Source organism: Psittacula echo (genome assembly GCF_963264785.1).
Source record: "Psittacula echo genome assembly, chromosome: 3".
Taxonomy (NCBI): Eukaryota; Metazoa; Chordata; class Aves; order Psittaciformes; family Psittacidae; genus Psittacula; species Psittacula echo.
This window is the reverse complement of record NC_137736.1, coordinates 125,829,482-125,854,459: the sequence shown is the minus strand read 5'-3', so window position 1 is coordinate 125,854,459 and position 24,978 is coordinate 125,829,482. Positions and strand designations below refer to the sequence as shown.

General features: G+C 48.0%; 1 protein-coding gene across 1 annotated transcript in view; it reads left to right on the top strand.

Annotated features, from left to right (window-relative positions):
• GDPD5 (glycerophosphodiester phosphodiesterase domain containing 5) overlaps nucleotides 1-24,978 on the top strand; it is a gene marked incomplete at its 3' end in the record, with an annotated part of 116,627 nt that overhangs the window by 72,135 nt on the left and 19,514 nt on the right. Inside the window, exons 3-8 of the mRNA XM_080612895.1 lie at nucleotides 1,032-1,125; nucleotides 1,857-1,916; nucleotides 5,261-5,359; nucleotides 6,536-6,629; nucleotides 12,211-12,356; nucleotides 24,702-24,784. Of these exons, the coding sequence (XP_080469021.1) occupies nucleotides 1,032-1,125; nucleotides 1,857-1,916; nucleotides 5,261-5,359; nucleotides 6,536-6,629; nucleotides 12,211-12,356; nucleotides 24,702-24,784 (576 nt within the window). The remainder of the gene's footprint in view (nucleotides 1-1,031; nucleotides 1,126-1,856; nucleotides 1,917-5,260; nucleotides 5,360-6,535; nucleotides 6,630-12,210; nucleotides 12,357-24,701; nucleotides 24,785-24,978) is intronic.

Genomic DNA, 24,978 nt, shown 5'->3' with positions numbered 1-24,978 from the left:
GCATCCTTCAAGCTGGGCAGATGAACCCTCTGGTCAATTGAAGATGTGACCTCTCTACAAGTGCCTGAGAGGAGGATGGAGCCAGGAGGGGCTGGGCTCTGCTCCCAAGGAACAAGGGATGGGACAAGAGGAACCGGCCTCAAGCTGCACCAGGGCAGGTTTAGATGGAGCTGAGGAACAATTCCTGCCCCAGAGGGTGCTCAGGCATTGGAACAGGCTGCCCAGGGCAGGGCTGCAGGCACCGTCCCTGCAAGGGTTCACACCCCGTGGAGACGAGGCCTCAGTGCCATGGGGCAGTGGTGGCCTTGGCAGTGCTGGCAATGGTTGGACTGGATGAGCTTAAAGGGCTTTCCCAACCTGGTTGATTCTATGAAAAAGATGCATTTCCTCCAACCAGCCCCCTTTGAGAAGTCCTGATCTCAACTCCTGACACTCCACTCGTGCAGGATTCGTCCTTCTCTACAGTCCACTGCAATAACAAACACCATCTGCAGTAAGTCCAAGAGGACCAATTTCTTCGATCACGTCGTCCCTCTACGAGGAGTTTTCACCTTGAGGATACAGCACAGCTTTGCACAGCAATATTAACTTTCCTCCCCTGCCCTTGCCACCATCTCTGTATTGTATTTATTAGTCTGAAAGCACGCGGGACAGTGTTGGATCTATTGTTTAGGCCATGCACGGGGTTAGTTTTCCTCTTGTTTGTAGGGAATATTTGTGGGTAAACTCAAGCCCTGATTCCATATGGGGGTTTTATTGTTGTTTTATGGTGGTTTTTCCTTTTACCAACCTATCCTTGTTGCTGTGTTTTGACAGATTTGTCCAATTCCTCTTTGCAGGGTTCATTTACCATGAGGAATCGAAGCACAAAGCCTGGCTTTTATTTCAGAGTGACTTAAACTCTTTGCTGCCTATTTCTCCTCTGTAGAGTGGGAACAGAAAGACCCATTTTCTAACGGTTTACCTGATCCCAGTGAAGTTGCTGTGGTGTTGAATCTCTTCTTAACGTGTCCTTCACACTTCTCTTCCAGGTTTTTATATAACCGAATGGGATATTGGAGTGACTGGTCCATTCCAATACTTGTGACAACTGCTGCTGGCTTTACTTACATTACAGTGTTACTGGTGAGTAGAAGGAAATGTCATTTCCTAGAGAACTGGGTCCTTGTTGTTAAAGGCACATGAACTTCTCAGTCCAACTCCAACTTGAGCAGTTTTCCTTTCAGAAGTGATTTCTCCTCCTCTCTTTGCCTTAAGTTGCCTAAAATCAGTGGAAAGTGAAAAATACACACCTTGACCTCAGATGATCAGGAGCAAAGACAGAGACCCTGATACCAGTGGTACAGTTGGGCTGAGGGGAAATACAGCTCTTGTTCCCCTTAGTATGGTCCAGTTTCCACTCTGGTGTCTGCCAGTCACAAGTGCAAGTTGTTTCCCCTCATTCCAGTGTCCAGAGGGTGCTGGGACCTCCAAGGTGATGTCCATTCAGGTAGCATCCTGGTACCTGGCCCTGTGTAGGCACTGATCTTCAAGGTGATGTCCATTCAAGTACCATGCTGGTACCTGGCCCCATGCAGGCACTGTTCCCTGCAGTGCCAAGAGCTGTGGACCCATGGACCAGCATCCCAAATCCCTACCTTTTGGAGGTCTAAGTCTTTCCCTCCACATCCTTGGCTTTGGAGAGGATCTGTTTGTACAACTAAGCCAGGTGGTGTCTCCTGGACCATCCTCATGCCAGCCCTGCTTTCTGTCCTGGCCTGTTTGGTTACGTTTATGGATGGTGATATGTTCCTGCATGCTCAAACCCTTAAAGGTTGTGATGTGCCTATGTGTGACTCTTGCTTTCTTCCTCCCAGATACTAGCACTATGTCACATAGCTGTGGGACAGCAAATGAACCTGCACTGGCTTCACAAGGTAAATGGGCTCTTCTCAGCTTGGAAGTGAGCGGGAGCTCTATAAAACAGGAGTCTCAGGAGTATGTGGCACTCGCTGACATGGTCTTTTTGGGAAGAGCATGTATTGTAGATGTCTTTGGTGCATGTGTCCTCATCTCAGAGCAAATTGCGCAGTTGGATCACTCAAAGCCTGGGGACAAAGACTTTGGTGAAGTGCTTTGGGGTCCCTGCTGACAGACAGAGGGCTGCTTTTGGAGATGGATGCACACTGAGTCATTAGGTCAGCCTGACCTTAGTCTCAGCTCAGTGTGGTTCTCCATTACGAACCTCTCTGGTGCCCCTTTCTGTTCTGAACCCAGCCTTGGATGAGGGGCTGAGCAGATGTGGAGCTGTTGAGGATGTGCTTGGAGGAACTGAGTGGAAAAGCCTTGGGAGAAGAAGTAGGTGTTGAAACTGGGGATATACAACGTGCAGGTTGTGGTTTGGTGGAACCCAAGGAGGTCCTGATTTGTGTGTAAGGCAGCTTGAAAAACATTGCTGTGAGGTGTCCCTGCCCACGGCAGGGGGTTGGAACTGGATGATCTTAAGGTCCTTTCCAACCCAAACCATTCTATGACGCAGATCTGGTGTTAGGAGCACAGAAGGGGAGAGGAAGGGTATGTAGCAAGCTGCAGGGAGACACAGTGCCAAAGAAAACAGCTTGGCAGCATTCCATTGTAACTGGCAATCTGCTATAAGAGGTAATTAAGGGACCAGTCCTGAATGTGCTGATTACACAGCTCCTCCTGAAACTGCTTGTTCTGCACGTGACAAGGTCTTGCAGGATCAGAGCCTGAACAGATGTACCAGCTCTATCCGGTACACGGGCACAGGGAGAGCACAGTCATCCCCACCCTCTCCTTTCTTTTGCCTAGGAACAATAGGAATTATGCTTCCTCAGGAGGAGGGGATGCAAAGAGGGAGCAGGGACTGTCTGGAGAAGAAATTGCTGGTTCTTGAGCCTAACATATGTTTCCTCATTGGGAGAAGTGGTATTTTTCAGACACGCTCCAGGTGGTGGGTGGGTTTGGATGAGTAAGTCCCGAAGAGCAATGTGTTGGTGGAGATCAGTTAGTTCTTGCCTACAGAAACCCACCTTTCCTTCCCTTCTTCCAAATAAGTCCACTTTCATCACAGCTCCCTCTTCCCTTCCCCACACTTCCCTCTGCTTTCTAAGGACGTTGAGATGAGAAACTGGAGTAAGTTAATATTCTTCCCTGCAACCGTGCTGAATTACCGTCAAATATAGAATAAAGCCTGTGGGGAAAGGCTGATATGTGCAAACCACACGATTCCTCCCAGTTTTCTCCTGTGATCCTGCAAAAAAGAGCTGAGGATTGTAAACCAAGGTGGAGAAGCATGAGCAAAAATAAGAAGTAATAAATAGGAGCTGATGGGAGGAGGAAATGATGGAATGGAGACACTTCTGTCCTGACACCTCTGTGCCTCACAGGGCAGTGATATCAAGGGGAATTAGGACTGTACTGAAGAAATCTGGTAGGCAAAGTCTTCTGTTGCTGCTGAATTTGGAGTTCAGCTTTGGGGGGTACATAAAATGGACCAAAAGTAGATTCAATACAGGTTGTGTGCTGATGCGTATGATCTGGCATCTCCGTGACCGCCTCTGGATTCACTCCAACAGCTCCACATCCCTTTTGAGCTGTTGCCTCAGAGCTGGATCAGGATTGCGGGGGGGGAATCTCATGAGTAGAGGGAAAGAATAGGGTAAGAAGATGGTTTGAATCATAGAATCATAGAATAGTTAGGGTTGGAAAGGACCTTAAGATCATCCAGTTCCAACCCCTCTGCCATGGGCAGGGACACCTCACACTAAACCATGGCACCCAAGGCTCTGTCCAACCTGGCCTTGAACACCGCCAGGGATGGAGCATTCACAACCTCCCTGGGCAACCCATTCCAGTGCCTCACCACCCTCACAGTAAAGAATTTCTTCCTTAGATCCAATCTAAACTTCCCCTGTTTCAGTTTGAACCCTTTACCCCTTGTCCTATCACTATAGTCTGTAATGAATAGTCCATCCCCAGCATCCCTACAGCCCCCCCTTCAGATATGGGCATTTAGGAAAGGAACAGCAGGTATGAATTGATGTTAAACTAGAAAGAGAATTCCTATTGTCATGTACAAAAGTGATTTCTGTAAATGTTGGGGATGGGGGGGGGGGGTTTATTTGCTTGCCAAAGGTACTAACCCGATCTGAAATTGATGTAGAGTTGTCCTGTGCATCCTAGCTGATCAGTTCATTGCTATGTGTCAGTCAGCCTGTTCTGCCCAAGTCTCCCCCACAGATTTGAGATCTAGGCACTACATGAGACAGAGGCATAGAGCAGCAGCATCCTTTGAATCCACCAAGCATGTGGAACAAACAGCAAAGGCTGAGATACCAGACGGTGAACTCTTTCTTGATAGGCAGCCCAGATTTGGGGTCTTTACAGCTGGAGTTATTTCAATGGCAGCTCTTGACAGCTTGAACTTTTTACCTTCAAAATGAAGATGACATTTTGGTTTTGACTGCTTTGCTCAGGCTCTGAGTGCTTCCATGTGGAAGGAGAGGGAGGCTGGGAGAAGGAGGCTGATGGACTGGGTTTACCATCTCAGTTCAGCCACTGTCTCATCCATCACCTCTTCTTAAGCCATAATACCTGTTGTAACTCCTCTGTCAACATGGCTTGGATGCTGTCTGCACAGATGCAGGTGAAGGCACATCCATGCACAGAGTTCTGCTTGAACCATCTCTAGATGATTGTTTAGTGATGGAGATGCACAGCCTTGCTTAACGCATATGCTCCCCCTTTACTGATGTGCAGTGTTCGTTGTGTTGGGTGTGTTCAAGCTTTGTTTGAACAGAAGTATTGGGCAGTCAAGCTGAGCAAAGTCCACCAACCTCCCATAGCACTGGTCCATCAAGGACTGTTGTAGCAGGGGCAAGAGAGTCCGTGACCACCTCACAAAGTTGCCCAGCAGAACCCAATCTCTATTTAAGCTGGTTTTGATCCAGCTCGTTGACAAAGGAAATCACCTGATCTTTCCATACTACTGGCCAGAGTAAGGGATCATCCATGAACTGTGTCCTCCTTTGACTGTTCAGCCCAGTGTAGTATCTCCAGTGGTGGAAAAGGGGAGGTTGTGCTGGGACAGCACACAAGCTTGACCTCTTTCCTTGTGGGTCTTAAGGATGGTTGGGTTTAGACCTTTTATTATTACATTTTATTTTATTATTAGATTTTATTTTACTATTAGATTTATTTTTATTATTAGATGATAACAATAGGCTACAGGATGTGTAAATACTCTCATTTGTTGCAGATTGGCCTGGTGACAACCTTGATAACTACCGTGGTGACCATGTCATCGATAGCACAGCTCTGGGATGACGAATGGGAGATGGTATTTATTTCACTGCAAGTAAGTTATCTGCAAGGATGCTTCTCTAAGTGGAGAAAGAGGCCACATGCAGCTTTCTACTGTATAAAACCCTGTCTTGATGTTTGTCACCTCCAATACTGAAGTCTTGGCAATGAGAAAAGCGGCAGGAGGACTCGCATGGAGTCCTCAAGGCCACTATTACTTTGTCTCCATCTCCTGGGCTCATAAACTCAAACCAGGCTTGGCTGCAGGCTTTGACGTGGAAAATACTGAGTGTGACTCATAGCTGCTAGAGGGAGAGGGCAATTCCTCCCCTTGTTTTGGCTAGCAGTGCTCGGGGTGTTGGTGTCCAGCCTGGAGCATTATGCTCATCCCAGGCTCGTGGGAGGAGTACTCTGGGTTTGTTTTCACATTGCACATAAGTTTATATAGATCTAAAAATGAACGCAACTGCTGTGTCCTGTGGGGTGGGGAAGGACAGCACTGACACGAGTGACTAATGCTTCTGAGAAGTGCTTCCCTTTCTTGGTTGGTTTTTGTTGTTGTTTTGAGTTTAAGATTTAGGCAGACAATTGGAGAACAGAAGCGTGACTCAGAGGATGCTTCTCAAGCTTTCTCTCATGGTGATACAATGTGATGATACACAATATAGTGTGTTCATAGAATGGTTCGGGTTGAAGGGGCCATAAAGCTCATCCAGTTCCAACCCCCTGCCATGGGCAGGGGCACCTTCCACTAGAGCAGCTTGCTCCAAGATCTTCCTAAGATCTTTGTTACTGACCCAGCCCAGCTCTCTCAGCCTGGCTCCAGAGCAGAGCTGCTCCAGCCCTCGCAGCATCTCTGTGGTCTCCTTTGAACTCACTCCAACAGCTCCATGTCTATTCCTGCTCTGACTTCTGGGCAACCTGTTCTAGATGAAGATATCTCTGCTTATTGCATGGGGGTTGGACTTGTGAGCTTTGAAAGTCCCTTCCAACCCAAACCATTCTACGATTCTTAGAGGCTTGCGTACCAAAGGCAAAGGTAGGATTTGGAAGAAGAGATATCCAAAGCAGATGCAGGAGCCTAATGTAGGAATGGTGCGACATCCAACTGGAAACGTCTGGATGCCCTATGGTGTCTGATGCCCTATGGAGCCTGAGAGATCAGTGGATTTCCAAGGTGGTGGTGTGTTTGTAATACCTTTGTTTTCTCTCCTGTTCTTGTGTCCTGCAGGCCACAGCCCCTTTCTTGCATATAGGAGCACTTGCAGCAGTCACAGCCCTGTCATGGTTGATAGCGGGGCAGTTTGCACGCACAGAGAAAGCCAGTGAGTACCATTCGTGTCCTTGCATGGTGGTCAGCAGCTGGTGGGTGGCTGGTGGGGCATTGGGTCCTCTCACTGGAGGCAGCACTGGTTCCTTCCCATGGCTCAGCATCCTCCACCTCAGCCACGATGGGGAGGTGGATGCTCTGCTAGAGTAATCTGTGTGAAACTGGAGTGGTGCCTCTGGTCTGGGAATGGGATCATGGAATGGGTTGGGTTGAAGGGACCTTAAAGCTCCTCCAGTTCCAACCCCCTGCCATGGACAGGGACACCTTCCACTAGAACAGCTTGCTCCAAGCTCCGTCCAACCTGGGATGGAGCACTCACAACTTCCTTGGAATGCACCCGCATCCCATGGCTGTCAGTTTGTAGTCAGAAGCACACCTGGGCTCGAGACAAAAGGGCTATTTTAAATGATGAAGTGAATAAAAGCATTAAGATTTCTATCAGTCTGCTTTAGAAAACATAAATGCACCCTCTGCAGCTAACATGCAGTATTCTCTCTATCTCATAAGCACCTCTTCCTTCCCCTGGCTTCTTGTTCATCTGCATTTCTGGCTTTTGAAAGTCTTAATGGACTTGTTGCTTTGTGGTACAGTAGCACCCAGAGGGCTCAGTGGAGATCTGGTCCTGTGATGGTTAGGTGCTTCCTTAAATGAATATAAAGACATGGTCAAAGGTCTAAGGGAGAAGAGCTGTGAAGGTCACGGTTCTCTCCACTGAAGCTCTTCTGTGCATCTCCCGTGTCCCACCCCATTGCCAGGGGCTCTCCCAGGCCTGAGCTTCTCCAGGTTTTCATGTGAAATAACTTGATCCCTGTGCCCTCAGAAGTGTTTTTCTTCAGGGCATACATGGATCTTCCCAGACATTCGTGCCAGCTCCGGAACAATACATTTGAATGGGTATTTAACCCCCAGTAAAAAAACAAGCCCTGGAAGGATTTGGCAGCACTTGCAAGAGACTTCCAAGAAGTGGGAGTGAAGAATGAGGAAACGGTGTCTGAAGATGGAAAGATTTTGCTCGCCAGAGAGACCTTTTAAGCAAGAATTGCTCTGCCTTGATTTATAAATATGCCAATAAAGTTGTACCCAGTTCTTCTTAAGTATGGCCTAGCATGGAATTAGGCTGCCAGTTGAGGGAGGATTTGTGGTTATGCCTACAGCAGAGATTGCATGTGCTCCTTCTGAATTCCTTCGGCTTTTTAACTAAGCCAGGAAGCTGTTTCCCTTCTCTTCTTCTGCTCCTGGCTTTGTGGGTTTTGGTTTTTAAGGAAACCATTTGATCTTGAAGTCATTTTGGGGTCATTTTACTTGTGAAGCGCCTCTTACCTGGAGGAGTTCACAGGCTTTTTGGTGCAGGTACAGTTGATGTGCTGGTGTTAAAAGTGGAGAAGAACTGAAATCTCTCTGAGAACCCACAGTCACTTGTAATGGGAAAATACGATTGCATTCACTAATAGCAATCCTCTGGAAATAGCTGGTGCGGCTGCATTGGTGCAAGTCTGTTCTTGCATCAAGTCTTATTTCTTTGAGGCATGTGACAGTCATGAGCAACCATCTTCTTTTCTGAGCAAATTCCTCTATTTCTTTTAATTTATGTTCATTCTCCCTATGCTACTTTATTCCGAGCCTGGAGAACAGATGCTTTAAAAGTCTTTTCAAAGATAGTATGCACTGGAATGGGTTGCCCAAGGAAGCTGTGAATGCTCCATCCCTGGCAGTGTTCAAGGCCAGGTTGGACAGAGCCTTGGGTGCCATGGTTTAGTGTGAGGTGTCCCTGCCCATGGCAGGGGGGTTGGAACTGGATGATCTTAAGGTCCTTTGCAGCCCAAACCATTCTATGATAGTACCTTGTTTTCAAAAGCTTGCTTCTAAGGTCAAATAGAAAACATTATACTCAAAGCAGCGCTTGAAGCCTTGAGTAGCAAATGTGAGTGTGAGAAACCTGCTTTTCTAGGAGCCCAAACTAGGTTGGAATGATCACTAGGAGCAGGAGGAGTGGGGAAGGAAGGCTTGTATCTAAATGTTGGGGTTGTCATGTTGTAGAGAGTGAGAGATTTATCTGCCCTGCTTGCTTGGTGGTCACCAAGAGAGCTTTGACCATACAGACCATCAAATTGTATGTATGTTGCTTGTATTTCATGCATGTATTTCATTCTGTGGGGTTTTCTGTGGATGGTCTCAGTTGTCACATATGTGTGGCTGGGTGAGTCTTCAGCTCCATTTTAATCATACAATCCCAGGCTGGTTTGGGTTGAAGGGACCTTAAAGCTCCTCCAGCTCCAACCCCTGCCACGGACAGGGACACCTTCCACTAGAGCAGCTTGCATCAAGGCCCTGTCCAGCTTGGTCATTTTAACATGACCTATGCTGGGGCATCCTCTCCTTGTGGGTGCAGTCCAGTGATCACGATTTTTGGAAGCTCATGCATTTCACATGGTGCTTGCCTTTAGACTGAATCTGAGCCAGGTTGGATGGGGCTTGGAGCAAGCTGCTCTATTGGAAGGTGTCCCTGCCCATGGCAAGAAGGCTGGAACTGGATGAGCTTTAAGGTTCCTTCCAACCCAAACTATTTCATGTTTCTGTGAGCTGTTTAATCCCTACATTTTGGTACCAGGATGGAAGGAAGCAGCGTCTTTGCACAGCTGAGATTTGCTGACAATTAGGTTTACTCTTTCCAAAGCCTGGTTGGTGCGTGGTGTTCTTGAGGTGAGCAGGAACTGGGTCAGGACCACATCCTGTGTCCATCTGGAGGTTTTGATGCTGGTAGAGCACATCTCCAGGGCACCGTGCCTTTATGGTGTGGGGCACAGCATGAGCTCACTTAGCACGATGCCATTCAGTGCCTTGAGTGCTCTCTGGCTGATTGACATCTCTTCCACAGAGGAGGAAAGAGTAGCTGCCAAAGTTACTAGTGTTACTTTCTGGCTCACAGGAGCATGTTTGAATGAGGCTATTAGGTGGTGGAAGCAAAAAGCATGGATTATTATATCATTATGGATGAAACCAGATCAGGTGTGGTCAGGACCAAACCTGGGCTGCTCTGTCCTTCCCTTTTAAAACCCCACCTTCTCCATCATGTACCCATTGCAAATATTTGGTTTAAAGGATATTTTGGAGGTTTTCCTTCAAGTTCCAAAGCCTGAATGAGTTTTCAAAATAAATCATAATTGTTAAAATAAGAATTGAAGTATTTTGCTTTAATATCTGTGGTTTCAAGAGACTCCGAATAGCTCAGGAGTTCAAAGGTGCCTGTTGTTCCTTATAGGGAACACTCGTCTGTTGGGTACAAGGGTGTCTCTGTTGCACTGTCAGCACCTTTGAGAGATTCCCAAAGGCTTTGGACCTTGTGGGAAGTCACTGGTAGTTGGGGATGGGAGGCAGAGCTGTTCGTCTAGCCCCAAGCACTGGAGCTGATACCCTCTTTGCTGCATTTCCTGGTGCTGTAATACAGTTTTTTGGGTGACCCTGGGCAGAGCAGCACCATCACAACCCAAGGATTTATTTAAACTATCCGATTTATTCAGTAAATTATTATTGCAAATTAAAAGCAGCTCTGCTGGCACAGATCTTAATGCAGAAGCAGTTAAAGTGGCTCTACCCTGCCTGAAATGGGTGGTGTTGGTGAACCACCAATGTAGACACGAGTGGTGTAAACGCAAGTGATAAATGCACCAACATGATGCCATGGCTTAGTTACAGGTGTGTTTATCTGGTGTTCTATTTCTGCTGTCAGGAAGGGCAAAGCTTGGTGCTGTTCCATCCAAAGGGCTGGAAATCAGCAGTGTTCTGGGCTACATTGCAGGGACCATGGGAGGGAGCTTGGAACTGGATGATCTTAAGGTCCTTTCCAACCCGAACCCTTCCATGATGGAATCCATCTGCGGGTCCTGAAGGAGCTGGCAGATGAAGTTGCTAAACCACTGGCCATCATATTTGAAAAATCATGGCAGTCAGGTGAAGTTCCCGACGACTGGAAGAAGGGCAATATAACCCCCATTTTCAAGAAGGGAAAAATGAATGACCCGGGGAATTACAGACCAGTCAGTCTCACCTCTGTGCCTGGCAAACTCTTGGAGCAGATTCTCCTGGAAGGCATGCTAAGGCACATGAAAAACAAGGAGGTGGTTGGTGACAGCCAGCATGGCTTCACTAAGGGGAAATCCTGCCTGACCAATTTGGTGGCCTTCTATGATGGGGATACGGAACTGATGGACAGGGGCAGAGCAGTTGACGTCATCTCCCTGGACTTGTGCAAAGCCTTCGACACTGTCCCACACGACATCCTTGTCTCTAAATTGGAGAGACATCAATTTGATGGGTGGACCACTCGGTGGATAAAGAACTGGCTGGATGGCCGCACGCAAAGAGTTGTGGTCAATGGCTCGATGTTCAGCTGGAGACCGGTAACGAGTGGTGTCCCTCAGGGATCGGTGTTGGGACCGGTCTTGTTCAACATCTTTGTCGGTGACGTGGACAGTGGGATTGAGTGCGCCCTCAGCAAGTTTGCTGATGGCACCAAGCTGTGTGGTTCGGTTGATACGCCGGAGGGAAGGGATGCCATCCAGAGGGACCTCGACACGCTTGTGAGGTGGGCTGATGCCAACCTTATGAAGTTTAACCATGCCAAGTGCAAGGTCCTACACCTGGGTAGGAGCAATCCCAGGCACAGCTACAGGTTGGGCAGAGAAGAGATTCAGAGCAGCCCTGCAGAGAAGGACTTGGGGGTGTTGGTCGATGAGAAACTGAACATGAGCCGGCTGCAGTGTGCGCTCGCAGCCCAGAAAGCAACCGTATCCTGGGCTGCATCAAGAGGAGCGTGACCAGCAGGTCGAAGGAGGTGATCCTGCCCCTCTGCTCTGCTCTCGGGAGACCTCACTTGGAGCATTGTGTGCAGTTCTGGTGTCCTCAACATAAAAAGGACATGGAACTGTTGGAACAAGTGCAGAGGAGGCCACGAGGATGAGCAGGGGCTGGAGCAGCTCCTGTATGGAGCCAGGCTGAGAAAGTTGGGGCTGTTCAGCCTGGAGAAGAGAAGCTGCGTGGAGAGCTCAGAGCAGCTTCCAGTGTCTGAAGGGGGCTACAAGGATGCTGGGGATGGACTCTTCATCAGGGACTGCAGTGACAGGACAAGGGGTAACGGGTTCAAACTGAAACAGGGGAAGTTTAGATTGGATCTAAGGAAGAAATTCTTTACTGAGAGGGTGCTGAGGCACTGGAATGGGTTGCCCAGGGAGGTTGTGAATGCTCCATCCTTGGCAGTGTTCAAGGCCAGGTTGGACAGAGCCTTGGGTGCCATGGTTTAGTGTGAGGTGTCCCTGCCCGTGGCAGGGGGGTTGGGACTGGATGATCTCAAGGTCCTTTCCAACCCCAACTATTCTATGATTCTATGACTCTATGATTTTAACCAATTTTCTTAGCTGGTTTCTCCAATACAAAATGAAGTGAAAACCTCCCTCAGGACTTGATGAGCAAAAAGATCTTTTCTGTGGAGGAAGATTGAAGGTGCATTGACTTCACTGCTGTGGTGTGAGAAGGTCAGGACCAAGGTTTTCACCAGTTCTTTCTCTCTCTTTCCATCTCAGCTTCTCAGATGCTGATGTTCACGGCATACCTCGCAGTTGTAGTTGCACTTTACCTCGTTCCCCTCACCATCTCATCCCCTTGCATAATGGAGAAGAAGGCTCTTGGACCAAAGCCAGCCATCATAGGTCACCGCGGAGCACCAATGGTGAGTAGTCTGATATTAGTACTTGTTGTCTGGTTCTACCATCCTTTACACAGGCAGAACTGGCTCTGATGGTCTCCAGGCTGCTCTCCAGACATATATGACAAATACACCTTTAAGGCACCCCTCCTGGCTCGGATTACAAGTGGTGGTAATTCAGTGCATGAGCCCAGAGTCAAGTCACACCCCAGATGTTCCAGATGCTTTTCAAACAAAAGGCCAGTCCTTGCTTTGCTGAGGGTGGTTTGTGCCACTGCATCTTTCTGGCTGCTGGTTCTGCTGGTTTTTGCTCTCCATGCTTGGCCCTTGAGCTACAGCAGGAGAAGTTCGTGGTATCCTTTATTACTTTAGAGCTTGAGGGCTCAGTCTCCATGTCCTTTGCAGGACCTCACCAGCCGTGGTTAAACTCGGCTCCCAGCAAGATGCCTCGAGTATGTGGCAATGTGCAATAAGATACAAACAAGCTGTGCTTGACCCTACATGACTGCACGGTGCTCTTGCATTGCAGACCATCATGAGACAGGGTGAGGTGATGAAACATTCCTGTCATCTGCCTCCGGGTAGAGCTTGAAATCGTAATCATAGAGCTCTTCTCTGACGTTTCTGGACATGTCCAGGCTAAATATGGAGTGTATTGGCTTAGATAAAGCTGTCCTATAGAGTTTGGGTCTCTAGTTTGGGTGCTTCTGTACCGAGGCGTGTTGAATGGTTGCACCTCTATCTCTTTCTGCTGGTTGATTGTCTTCAGACTAGACAGCGTACTGTAGAGTAAGCAAATGTACTTTATATATGTATATTTTAAGGCATCTAACTAACTTTTTTGCTGACATTCAAAGCAGTAAAAATATCTGTATAGGCCGTGAGAAGCTATTTGGCATGTTGGAATGTTCTGGAGCTTCTCTCCGAGCTTAAGAGTGTGTGCAAAGAGATGCTAGGGGACATAAATACCTATCACGACACAAGTATTTTAGTTCACTTTAATGATGTCTTTCTTTAAGCAGTCCCTTGAAATGCCAGCTTGATTTGTGTCACTCTTTACTACGTTGCCTCTGGGTGATGGAATGGAGTTCTAGGCATGGTAAATGGTTTTTCCATGCATGGTTTGTACCAACCATGAGGGCCAGAAGCAGCCAAGTGAGAACCTGGGGTCCGCATGATTCCTGCGTGTTAGGAAGTCACAAAAGCTGTTAGATGAGCTCTTAGGCAGAAGCTCTTCCCTGTGAGGGTGCTGAGGCGCTGGCCCAGGGTGCCCAGAGAAGCTGTGGCTGCCCCATCCCTGGCAGTGTTCAAGGCCAGGTTGGACACAGGGGCTTGGAGCAAGCTGCTCCAGTGGAAGGGGTCCCTGCCTGTGGCAGGGGTTGGAGCTGGAGGAGCTTTAAGGTCCCTTCCAATCCAAACCAGTCTGGGATTCTATGGTTCCAGTGGGGTTTCCAGGCTTGTGTACCCCTCATAGCCTTCTAAAGAAGGAATTCTTCTGCTGTGTAGTTTCTGTTTTCCAGCCAGTTTACATAAACCTTACCTGGAGTTAGAATCCCAGCAGAGTTTGGCCCTTTACTTTCTTTGGAGCCCACAAGCACTCATTGCAGGGTGGAACAAACCTATCTGGGTAGATGCTGCCTGCATGTCAGGGTGCTGAGTTGCAAAGGCTGATGAAGAGCAGGGGTGGAGAACAGTCAGTGCTGCGTGGGGAACTGTGTCGTTCATCAGGGTGCTGGACCTCTCATTCCCTTCACCATTCCCAGTGCACAGAGCCGGTTGTCCATTAGCAGCAGATGGTTTGCCCTGACACCCACAAGAAGCAAGACTGGAGACTACCAAGTCTTGTTCCACCCTCCAAGCAATAGTCTGCATGTCCCACAATGAGTTGGCAATGGGTTTGTCCAACTGCTTTGCCTTTGCTGTACGTGTGGTGAGTGCCCTTTGAATGGCAAAGCTGAGGTGGGATGAGAGGGATGAAGCCCAGAGGTGATCAAAGCTTCCTTCTACTTCCATTTATGCTCAGCTTTTCACCATAGCAAATGTCAGTGTGAGTTTGAAGAGCTCCACCTGTAGTACGAGTCCTTAGGTGGTACTAAGTCATAGCTGCTTGGAAGCTAGTGATTTTCAAGCCTTGCCAGAAGACATTTCTGCTCATTCAGTCTTGTTTCACAGGGCTTCTTGCTTTGCTTTTGCTGTTGAGCCCAACTGTATGTAGATCGTGTTTGGGGAAATGGAGCCAAGTCAAGCTGGAGAGGAGGAAATAGCCTAGAGAAGAGTCTGGGCTGTAGGACACAGACCTCCTCCCTTGGGCAATGTCTAGAGCAAGTCTGCAGCGCCTGGGAGTTTGGGGCCTGAGGTGAGGTTAGATCTGGTGGGACTGGAGAGGATAAAAAGCAATGCAGTATTTGCCTTCAGATCTCCTGAAGCAAGGCAAATGTGATTTGCTGTGCTCTGATAGAGCCTGATAGCTGATTGCTTCACCCGTCTGGCAGGACTGGCTCCATAATAGAATCATAGAATGGTTTGGGTTGGAAGGAACCTTACGTTGCATTTGCACGTCCGATGTTCTTGTACTAGAAAGACACAAGTACAACTGAGTGCTCTTCTGACACAAGCCAGTGGAGGAGATGCATGGCACGGCTGAAGATGCTTGCTGGCCTGAAATAAAGGGGCTTTGGGGTACATGGTGTATGGTGCATGAGGCAAAAAGTGGTGAATTGGAGTTTCCCAGGAAAGCTGTGTGCACTACCTGAGGGATAGTGATCCATCAGTGCATGCAGCCTGCTCCTCAAACAGGGGCAATGGCATTCCTCTGTGCTTCTCTCTGCTTTCCTCCATGCATGCACACCCCCTGTCTCTCTTCTCTTGTCCCTTTAGGGTATTTAAGAGCAGCGTTCATGGTGTCTGAATGCAACTCAGCCGCTGTTCTTGTTCTGTGGGGGATAGAAGTGAGGAACAGAGGCCATATGGCTCATAGACTTTGTCTTGGAGCACTGGAGGAGGGAAAAAGCCCTTGCATTTGGAGTAGCAAGAGAAAATCCGAAGCCATCCTGGCATCTGTACCCAGATGAAGTCTGTCTTTGTGATACAGGAGAGCTGCTGGTTCCACACTGCCTGACCCTTTGTTGTAGCAGTACTGCTCCTCCAAGTCACGTCCCTTCATTATCATCCTGTTCCCCCCTCCCAGGCTTTAATTCGCTGTTAGAAAGACTCTTCTGCTTGACTCCTTCTACCTTCCCTTGCCTAAATATCATCCAGTCCTGGCCACCTTTTCTATGCTAAATGTCCATTGCCAGCAGGGTGCTAGCTGAAAACCCTTTCTCCTAGCAGGTGCTTAGTTAATCAATCAGTTTCTTTTCAAAGGCTCTTTGAAAATGAATTATTCATCTTCCAGATCCATTTCTGCCCTTCTGGACTCCCATGAGGAGAGCATCAAGGTTGTAGCAGGAATGTGCTTGGAGTTGAGGGCTCCATCCGTCACTTGGTGTGTGTTGGTTGGAAAGGGCCTTGTCCTGATGGGCACAGCAATCGCCTGACACCCCAAAACATGAAATGTCTGGTTTGCACATTAACATGTTAAACTTTTTGGGTGCTTTTATAAACAAGTATCTGTTGTCTTTGGTCTTCCATCTTTTTTTATTCTTCTTCCAGATATCTAATTCCTTTTTGTCTCCAGTGTCAAATAGACTTGACTGTGTTCTCCCTGTGCTGGCAAATACTGTCCTTATGCTGAGAATAAGCCAAAACAAGGGTAGAAGGTAAAAGCTGGGACCGAATCTGAGATGGGAATGAGGAACTGCCATTTGCCATTTAAAGTCTTCTCCCAAGTGTCTTTCTTCACATGGGGCTTCAGGTTGAGGCACGTTGTCTTTGCTTTTGAGATCTGGGTCAGAGCAATCCCAGGCACAGCTACAGGTTGGGCAGAGAAGAGATTCAGAGCAGCCCTGCAGAGAAGGACTTGGGGGTGTTGGTCGATGAGAAACTGAACATGAGCCGGCTGCAGTGTGCGCTCGCAGCCCAGAAAGCAACCGTATCCTGGGCTGCATCAAGAGGAGTGTGACCAGCAGGTCGAAGGAGGTGATCCTGCCCCTCTGCTCTGCTCTCGGGAGACCTCACTTGGAGCATTGTGTGCAGTTCTGGTGTCCTCAACATAAAAAGGACATGGAGCTGTTGGAACAAGTCCAGAGGAGGCCACGAGGATGAGCAGGGGCTGGAGCAGCTCCTGTATGGAGACAGGCTGAGAACATTGGGGCTGTTGAGCCTGGAGAAGAGAAGCTGCGTGGAGACCTCAGAGCAGCTTCCAGTGTCTGAAGGGGGCCTACAAGGATGCTGGGGAGGGACTCTTCATCAGGGACTGTAGTGACAGGACAAGGGGTAACGGGTTCAAACTGAAACAGGGGAAGTTTAGATTGGAGATAAGGAAGAAATTCTTTACTGTGAGGGTGCTGAGGCACTGGAATGGGTTGCCCAGGGAGGTTGTGAATGCTCCATCCCTGGCAGTGTTCAAGGTCAGGTTGGACAGAGCCTTGGGTGCCATGGTTTAGTGTGAGATGTCCCTGCCCATGGCAGGGGGGTTGGAACTGGATGATCTTAAGGTCCTTTCCAACCCTAATTATTCTGTTATTCTATCTGAAGGTGATGTCCAAAGTGTTGATTCCTACTTGCTTTTAGGTTGTTAGTCCTATATATGCATTCCATATAAAAATCATCAGGCTTATCATGATGACCTTTGATTTCTAATAGTAGGAAAATCACCCAAAGGATTAGTGATAGCAAGGACTTAGTTGAGCAAGAGCTGCATCTATCTCCCTGGAAACCTTCATGAAGTGTGGAAACTCACATCCCATTACTGGGACCAAAACGGTGGTGGTTGGTCCAAAACCTGTAGAAACCATTCAGACATGTCAGAGGCAAGAACAACTCTTGATTTCAGAGCTGGAGGCTACAGATAGCATCAAAATGAACTCTTTTGGCAAACCACACATACAGCTGGGTTTTGGCATGTCTTAACAGCGAAGGATGCGGTGCTCATGCTGTTGAGCTCCTTCCTGCACGACACGATGCCCATCTCCTTGCTGAGCATGGACACTGTGCTGGGAGGAGCATTTTCAGCTGTGCTGACTCATTGGCTTTGCACAATTCCAGAGTGGAAAAGTACCCATTGCAATAGGATAAAGGATATTGGTGGGAAGCCAGCGTTTAGTTGCGCTTAGGGTTGTCTGTTGGGTTATTGCATGGGAATGTTTTGCCTCAACAGGGAGCGTGTCCTGCTGTTCCTGGGAAAATTCCAGCAAATAATGGCCTTGCTCATGTGGAGGTCACAGAATCCCAGCCTGGTTTGTGTTGGAAAGGACCTTAAAGCTCCTCCAGTTCCAACCCCTGCCACGGGCAGGGACCCCTTCCACTGGAGCAGCTTGCTCCAAGCCCCTGTGTCCAACCTGGCCTTGAACACTGCCAGGGATGGGGCAGCCACAGCTTCTCTGGGCACCCTGGGCCAGCGCCTCAGCACCCTCACAGGGAACAGCTTCTGCCTAAGAGCTCATCTCAGTCTCCCCTCTGGCAGGTTCAAGCCATTCCCCTTGGCCTGTCCCTACAGGCCCTTGTCCAAAGCCCCTCTCCAGGTTTCCTGCAGCCCCTTTAGGCACTCGGAGCTACTCCAAGTTCTCCTTGGAGCCTTCTCTTCTCCAGGCAAACTTGTTTTGGTTTTGGGACTTCTTTGACACCTGAAGCAAAGCCTCCAGTATATGTTGGTGTTCTCACAGAGATGCCTTTTTGTCATCTTGTGGTGCCAACTATAGATAGGAACAGTAATGAAGACTTTTGGTTCAGATCATGGCTTCTTGGAGAGCTTTCAACTGTTGAAGAAGAGCTGCTGATTTCTTTCTGTCATTTGAGAGGGGATTTTCTTCTTGATGGCTTTGAGGGCCTTTATTTCACCTTATTTTGCTCCCACCTCTTTGGGATGGCTTTGTTTGAGGGCTCTGAAGTGCTTTGGTTTGTACAGCTTGTGCTGCTAAAGCATTTGCTTTGCTGTTTATCTTGTGCACAGCCACCTATTAAAAATATGGCCAGTTAACCTGTCTGTTGGTCTAATCGATAGTAACAATCACAATTAGCATCTTCTGTCAGACCTGGAGAAAGGCTTGTGTTCATTGACATACAACTACATAGGGTCAGGAAGTCTTTCATTAAATCAAACAGCAGCTTTTTGTCTGTGCAGTACAACAATAATGTGTTATCTCCTGTATGTAGGTATATCTGAAGGTGGAAACAAGGATGCTGGAGAGGGACTCCATCACGGACCGTAGGGATAGGACAAGGGGTGATGGGTTCAAACTGAAACAGGGGAAGTTCAGGTTGGAGATAAGGAAGAAATTCTTTACTGTGAGGGTGCTGAGGCACTGGCCCAGGGTGCCCAGAGAAGCTGTGGCTGCCCCATCCCTGGCAGTGTTCAAGGCCAGGTTGGACACAGGGGCTTGGAGCAAGCTGCTCCAGTGGAAGGGGTCCCTGCCTGTGGCAGGGGTTGGAACTGGAGGAGCTTTAAGGTCCTTTCCAACCCAATCCATGAAATGGTAGATGAGGATTCCCTCTAAAATACCTTGAATTCCTGGGGATTAAAGACGTATTTCATTTTCTGTTTTAAACAGTATTGTTATTGCCTCGGAGTGACCTGATATGATGGGACAGTAATGCTGAAATCCAACATCCTGGCAGATCCCACCCCATACAGGGAACTTCCAAAGGGTGTCTTTTTATGGAAGGGAAATTCAATTTTCCAGGTATTACCTTGTGTTATCAGTCCAATTATTGTCTCACGAGGAGATTGAGACTGGAAAGGAGAGATAAAGAACATGAAAACATTGCAAACGATGGTCAAGTTTACAGACAGATGAGAAAGTATCTTTAAAGCCTATTGATGGAGCAAACATCAAATCCTTTAGTGCAGCTCAGTGCACAATACAGGGGAATGAATTCAGTTCTCCTGTGCAAGCTTCTTCGTTAGCATCCCCAACATGCAAATGATGCAGTGATTTGTGATTGTGGTTTCGGAAGGCCTGGCTCATTAAAGGAGAAACACAGTGTAGTGATGTCCACCTCTGGCAAGGCTACACTGCCCTGACTAGCACGCTGCTATAATCTTCATTAAGGAAGGTTCAAAGCTCTCGACTCCATTTGAACACACTTGCAATTGGCTTCTAAGCATAAAAATAGTCAGAATGAGTTAATTCATGGGTAGTTCTCTAGACATCACTTGTTGTGTCTCTGCGAGCAGAAAGAAATGGAAGTAACCTGATTTTTGCAAGGGATGAGCCTATCAAACCAAGCGTGAACAGCTGCTAGAAACCCTGCACAGGGTCTGTCTGGCTTTCAGTGGCTGTTGGTGTGGTGTATATAGGACAGAGGTTTTGGGGTGAAATCATAGAATCACAGAATGGTTTGGGTTGGAAAGGACCTTAAGATCATCCTGTTCCAACCCCCCTGCCATGGGCAGGGACACCTCACACTAAACCATGGCACCCAAGGCTCTGTCCAACCTGGCCTTGAACACTGCCAGGGATGGAGCATTCACAACCTCCCTGGGCAACCCATTCCAGTGCCTCAGCACCCTCACAGTAAAGAATTTCTTCCTTAGATCCAATCTAAACTTCCCCTGTTTCAGTTTGAACCCATCACCCCTTGTCCTATCACTACAGTCCCTGATGAAGAGTCCATCCCCAGCATCCTTGTAGCCCCCTTCAGACACTGGAAGCTGCTCTGAGGTCTCCACGCAGCTTCTCTTCTCCAGGCTCAACAGCCCCAACTTTCTCAGCCTGGCTCCATACAGGAGGTGCTCCAGCCCCTGCTCATCCTCGTGGCCTCCTCTGCACTTGTTCCAACAGCTCCATGTCCTTTTGATGTTGAGGACCCCAGAACTGCACACAATGCTCCAAGTGAGGTCTCCCGAGAGCAGAGCAGAGGGGCAGGATCACCTCCTTCGACCTGCTGGTCATGCTCCTCTTGATGCAGCCCAGGATACGGTTGCTTTCTGGGCTGCGAGCGCACACTGCAGCCGGCTCATGTTCAGTTTCTCATCGACCAACACCCCCAAGTCCTTCTCTGCAGGGCTGCTCTGAATCTCTTCTCTGCCCAACCTGTAGCTGTGCCTGGGATTGCTCCGACCCAGGTGTAGGACCTTGCACTTGGCATGGTTAAACTTCATCAGGTTGGCATCAGCCCACCTCACAAGCGTGTCGAGGTCCCTCTGGATGGCATCCCTTCCCTCCCGCGTATCAACCGAACCACACAGCTTGGTGCCATCGGCAAACTTGCTGAGGGCGCACTCAATCCCACTGTCCATGTCACCGACAAGTCCTTGCATTGTGTCCCAGGTCTTCCTTCACTTCAGCACTGGGTTACTTAAGTAATTGATTGCATCCAATCGATGTACTGATGCAAACCTGGGTTTAAGTTTTAGACACTAGAATGTATCGTATCAAGGAGGAAACCTATAAAACAAACTGGAGGGAGCCAGAGAGTAATCTAAGCAGAAAAATTATGCATTTATTTATAGTGATTGCAGTTTTGCTGTGAAGCCCTTTAACAAAAGCTTAACACTCGGCAAGTCATTCCTGTGCCAGCAACTGTCCCACTTGGCTGCATCTCTACTTAAAACATTCCGATTTGGGGCTTCGCTCCCTCCTTCTTGTAGGGAAATGGGCTGGGATGATGGAAATACATCTCAGATTTTCCATTTTCACAATAGATTCATATTGCAGAGGATATGAACCCCCGGCACAGAGAAATCCTGCCTCCAAAGTCGTGCCAGGAGCGCCTCTGGGAATAGAGACAGGGTTAAAACTGCTTTCCTTGCTTTCTGCTTGACCTGTACTGGGTTACTCACTCATTGGTGAGTGGCTTGTTCAGTCCCTCAAGGCTAGGATTGACCAAGAGGCTTGGAAACCAGGGAGGGCAGCTTTCTGCATCGATGATGGACTCATTTGGAGATGCTGTTATTTATACCAGGATAAGTGGCTCTGGCCAGGTTAGGAGCTTACCCACCACATGCTCACCAGAAGATGACGTCTTTGCCTGCGAGGCTTACATATAATCTACTTTTCAAAAGCTTCTGGCACAGGGGAATCAGGCTGCCATGTAATAGCATTGGGGTGTTATAGAGACTGCCCAGCACACATAGGGCATGGTGTTACGGAGAGCACTTCTGCTGACATCCGTGCTGTTTGCTGATTCAGAGCAGACAGATGTTCATCCGTCTGTGATGCTCTTCACTTCCAGCGGTCTTGTGATGGAGATGAGCCAGCCATATGTGGAAGTTTGCAGTTCAAGTGTGATATCTAAACTGTCGATACAAGATCAGTACTGTGTCATCAGAAATGGTTATAGGTATGTACTGGAAGTTTATGCAATTCATAGTTGAAGTTTTATACATACTATCCTAAAGGGGGGGGAAAGGAAACTTCAGGTACAATATAAAGATGTTATATGGTTTATATGTAGCAGCTTTCCAATACCTAAAGAGGCTACAAGAGATCTGGAGAGAGGCTTTGGCCAAGGTCCTGAAGGGCCAGGCCAAGGGGAATGGCTTTAACCTGCCCGAGGGGAGACTGAGATGAGCTCTTAGGCAGAAGCTCTTCCCTGTGAGGGTGCTGAGGCACTGGCCCAGGGTGCCCAGAGAAGCTGTGGCTGCCCCATCCCTGGCAGTGTTCAAGGCCAGGTTGGACACAGGGGCTTGGAGCAAGCTGCTCCAGTGGAAGGGGTCCCTGCCTGTGGCAGGGGTTGGAGCTGGAGGAGCTTTAAGGTCCTTTCCAACACAAACCAGGCTGGGATTCTGTGATGTTACAGCTTCAAAGTGTGTATTCCTATAGAGCAGTTTCAAATGTTGTTTCCTCTGCACAGCTGCATTTTCAGCCCAGGTCTGGCCAGAGTTTTGTAGGTTTATTTATCTCTCATTTAGGGTTATATTCCTGGGAAAGGAATAGATGTGCCTCATATCTGAGCAGCCACACACAGCCCTAAATGGGATCCAGTTAAGTTTCACCCTTACTGAAGAGTGAAGCTTGGTCTGCAAGCTCTGTAGGGGCAAGAGATGAGGCAGGAGTGGAATATTGCACTCCTGGGGCTGGGATCACTTTAACTCCATGGGGTTAAGCTCAGTAGCAACTGACTTGAGTAATGAGGATGATGGGGCTGTCATAGTGCACCGAGTTTTAAAACTCAGTGAGTATCTCAGTTTTTAGCTCACTGCAGCCTGTATTATAGCGTTACATGCATGAACATCACTACTATAGAATCATATCATCAACTAGGCTGGAAAAGACCTTTAAGATCATCAAAGTCATGTAAAGAAATGATGCTCAGGCATTGGAACAGGCTGCCCAGGCAGTGCTGGAGTCACCGTCCCTGCAAGTGTTCACACGCTGTGTAGACAAGCCCTTCAGTGTCATGGGTTAGTGGTGGCCTTGGTAGTGCTGGGGTAAGGGTTGGACTGGATGAGCTTAAAAGGTCTTTTCCAGCCTGGTTGATTCTATGATTCTGTGGACTTGTGCTGCATCTACCCAGCATCTTCCTGACAGGCTGGTGGTCTTGTGTTGCCCTTTGGTTTCTCTAGCTCAGCTATCTACTGTTTAAAGACTTCTCACTTTATTGCCCTGTGATTGCTGCAGTCTCCGTAAGCAGGCATTGAGCATTACCCTGTGGAAAGGGCATCACCTTGCCGTGTTACCCCGGGGGAACCTAAGCTACTTGGGAGGGGAAACTCAAGATGCTGAAAGCAACCCAAGGAGATAGAGCAAATCGAATGGGATCTTCAGATCTTTGTGGCTGCTGCTCCCTGCTGACAGCTCTGAGCATCGTGCAGATACTGCAACAAGCTCTTTTAGCCCGACCTTGCATGACCCAGTGCTGCGTTGGACCAGTGTGTGTGATGGGGGTGTTGACTCTGGCTTCACTTAGACAAGCCAGGCTTTGATGGGGAGCCTTTTTAGGAAGATAACGTGCCTCTGTGTTGCCTTGGAACAAACAGAAATGAACCGGTATTGATGGTGGCTTGAGGCAGAGGAATTCAGTGGAGAGATACCGGAGCTATGCGAAGGATGTTGCTGCCGTTTGGTCTGATGATTGTACCCTAAAGCTTTGCTGACCCAAGCGCTGAAGGTGATCAGCTTATAAAAAGCAAATGATTTTTAGAGACACTTTAAACTCCTGAGCAGGTTTTTATTGTGCACCTTTCATGGTGCTTTTAGGCCTTAGTTCTAATTATTCCTCTTCTGAACCCCATGAAAGTCATGGCTTGTGAATGCTCCTTGAGTCTTGGATGGGAACCTACTGATGCTGGTGGTGCAGAGATGGGTGGAAAATGGAGTTGGAGGTGCCCTAAGCCTTGAAAGCAAATTGGAAAACAGAAAAGTTTTAAAACTAGCTTTATTTTGATGTGCTTGTGTTTCCGTGCAGAAAACCTGCCAGTTATTCCCTCCATAGTTGTGGTGGTTTATATCCGGTGTGCCTGGTATTGGTTTATGGCTATTTTGGGGCTAGCTACGGTATTGGTTTGTAGAAAACCAAAGTGTTAGCGCTCACGCTGTGTTGCTTTTAAACAAACCCAAATCTTGTTACCATCTGCTCCGTTCCACAGGATGAAATATGAGCTAAGTTCTGAGTCCTCATCCACGATAGCCACAGGGATAGATTTTCAAGGCTTCAGCTATTTTTCTAGTTGCTAAACTAACTAGAACATTTGTTATTAGAGAAGTGATGTGATTTTGAGACTGAGCAATAGACGACTCGATTGAATGAGTAGACATGGAAATAAAACATGCTACAGAACCTTTATTGTAGTTGTTCTCCATGGTATGGATTATACTCTGGTTTATGGGCTTTCTTCTTCTATAATGGTATTGTAATCACCGTTTACGTAGAATGGTAGGAGAGTGAGGAACTGTTAAGGTATTTTAATAGCTCTAGCTATAACCCATGGATAGACAATTGGCATCACATTAACAACTGCGTCATGGGGATCTCCAGCAAGCCACTGTTTGGGAACCACGCTGGTGAGCAAATCTCTCATACACTAGTATTGCACCAGACCTTGAGCTCATGGGTTTATCGTATTGCAGGTCATGATAGCTCTGCGTTGAACTCTTTGTGTGAGAAGACCATCAGTGGAGTTAAATGCAGTGGTCATCTTCAGACTTCAGCAAGATGCAATCCTGCCTGGGGGGATGCTGGTACTCCAGTGTAACTGGCTGCTATGGAGTCTGCAAACCGAGATTGTCTTGGCTCCCTAATATCTCTAAACCTTCCTCTCAGCATCCACTACTTCATAAGCTCTGCACTGACTATTAATCTCTCATTGTTTTTTATTTCCCCCCATAGTTGGCACCAGAAAACACTCTGATGTCCTTCCAGAAGGCAGTGGAGCAGAAGATGTATGGAGTCCAAGCTGATGTTGTACTGAGGTAAGCCAGTGTGCTGTTCAGTCCGAGACTCTCACTGGATGGCCCAATCCATGCAGACAAGTCTTTCCTATCTGATGTGTGTCTGGTTGCTACTGCTTTTTCCCACTGAAGAGGGCTCTCATGGTGAACGCCTCTGATAACTACTAGCCGTGTCTCCCTTTGTAATGCACAGAGGATACTAATGGTCTCCTTGA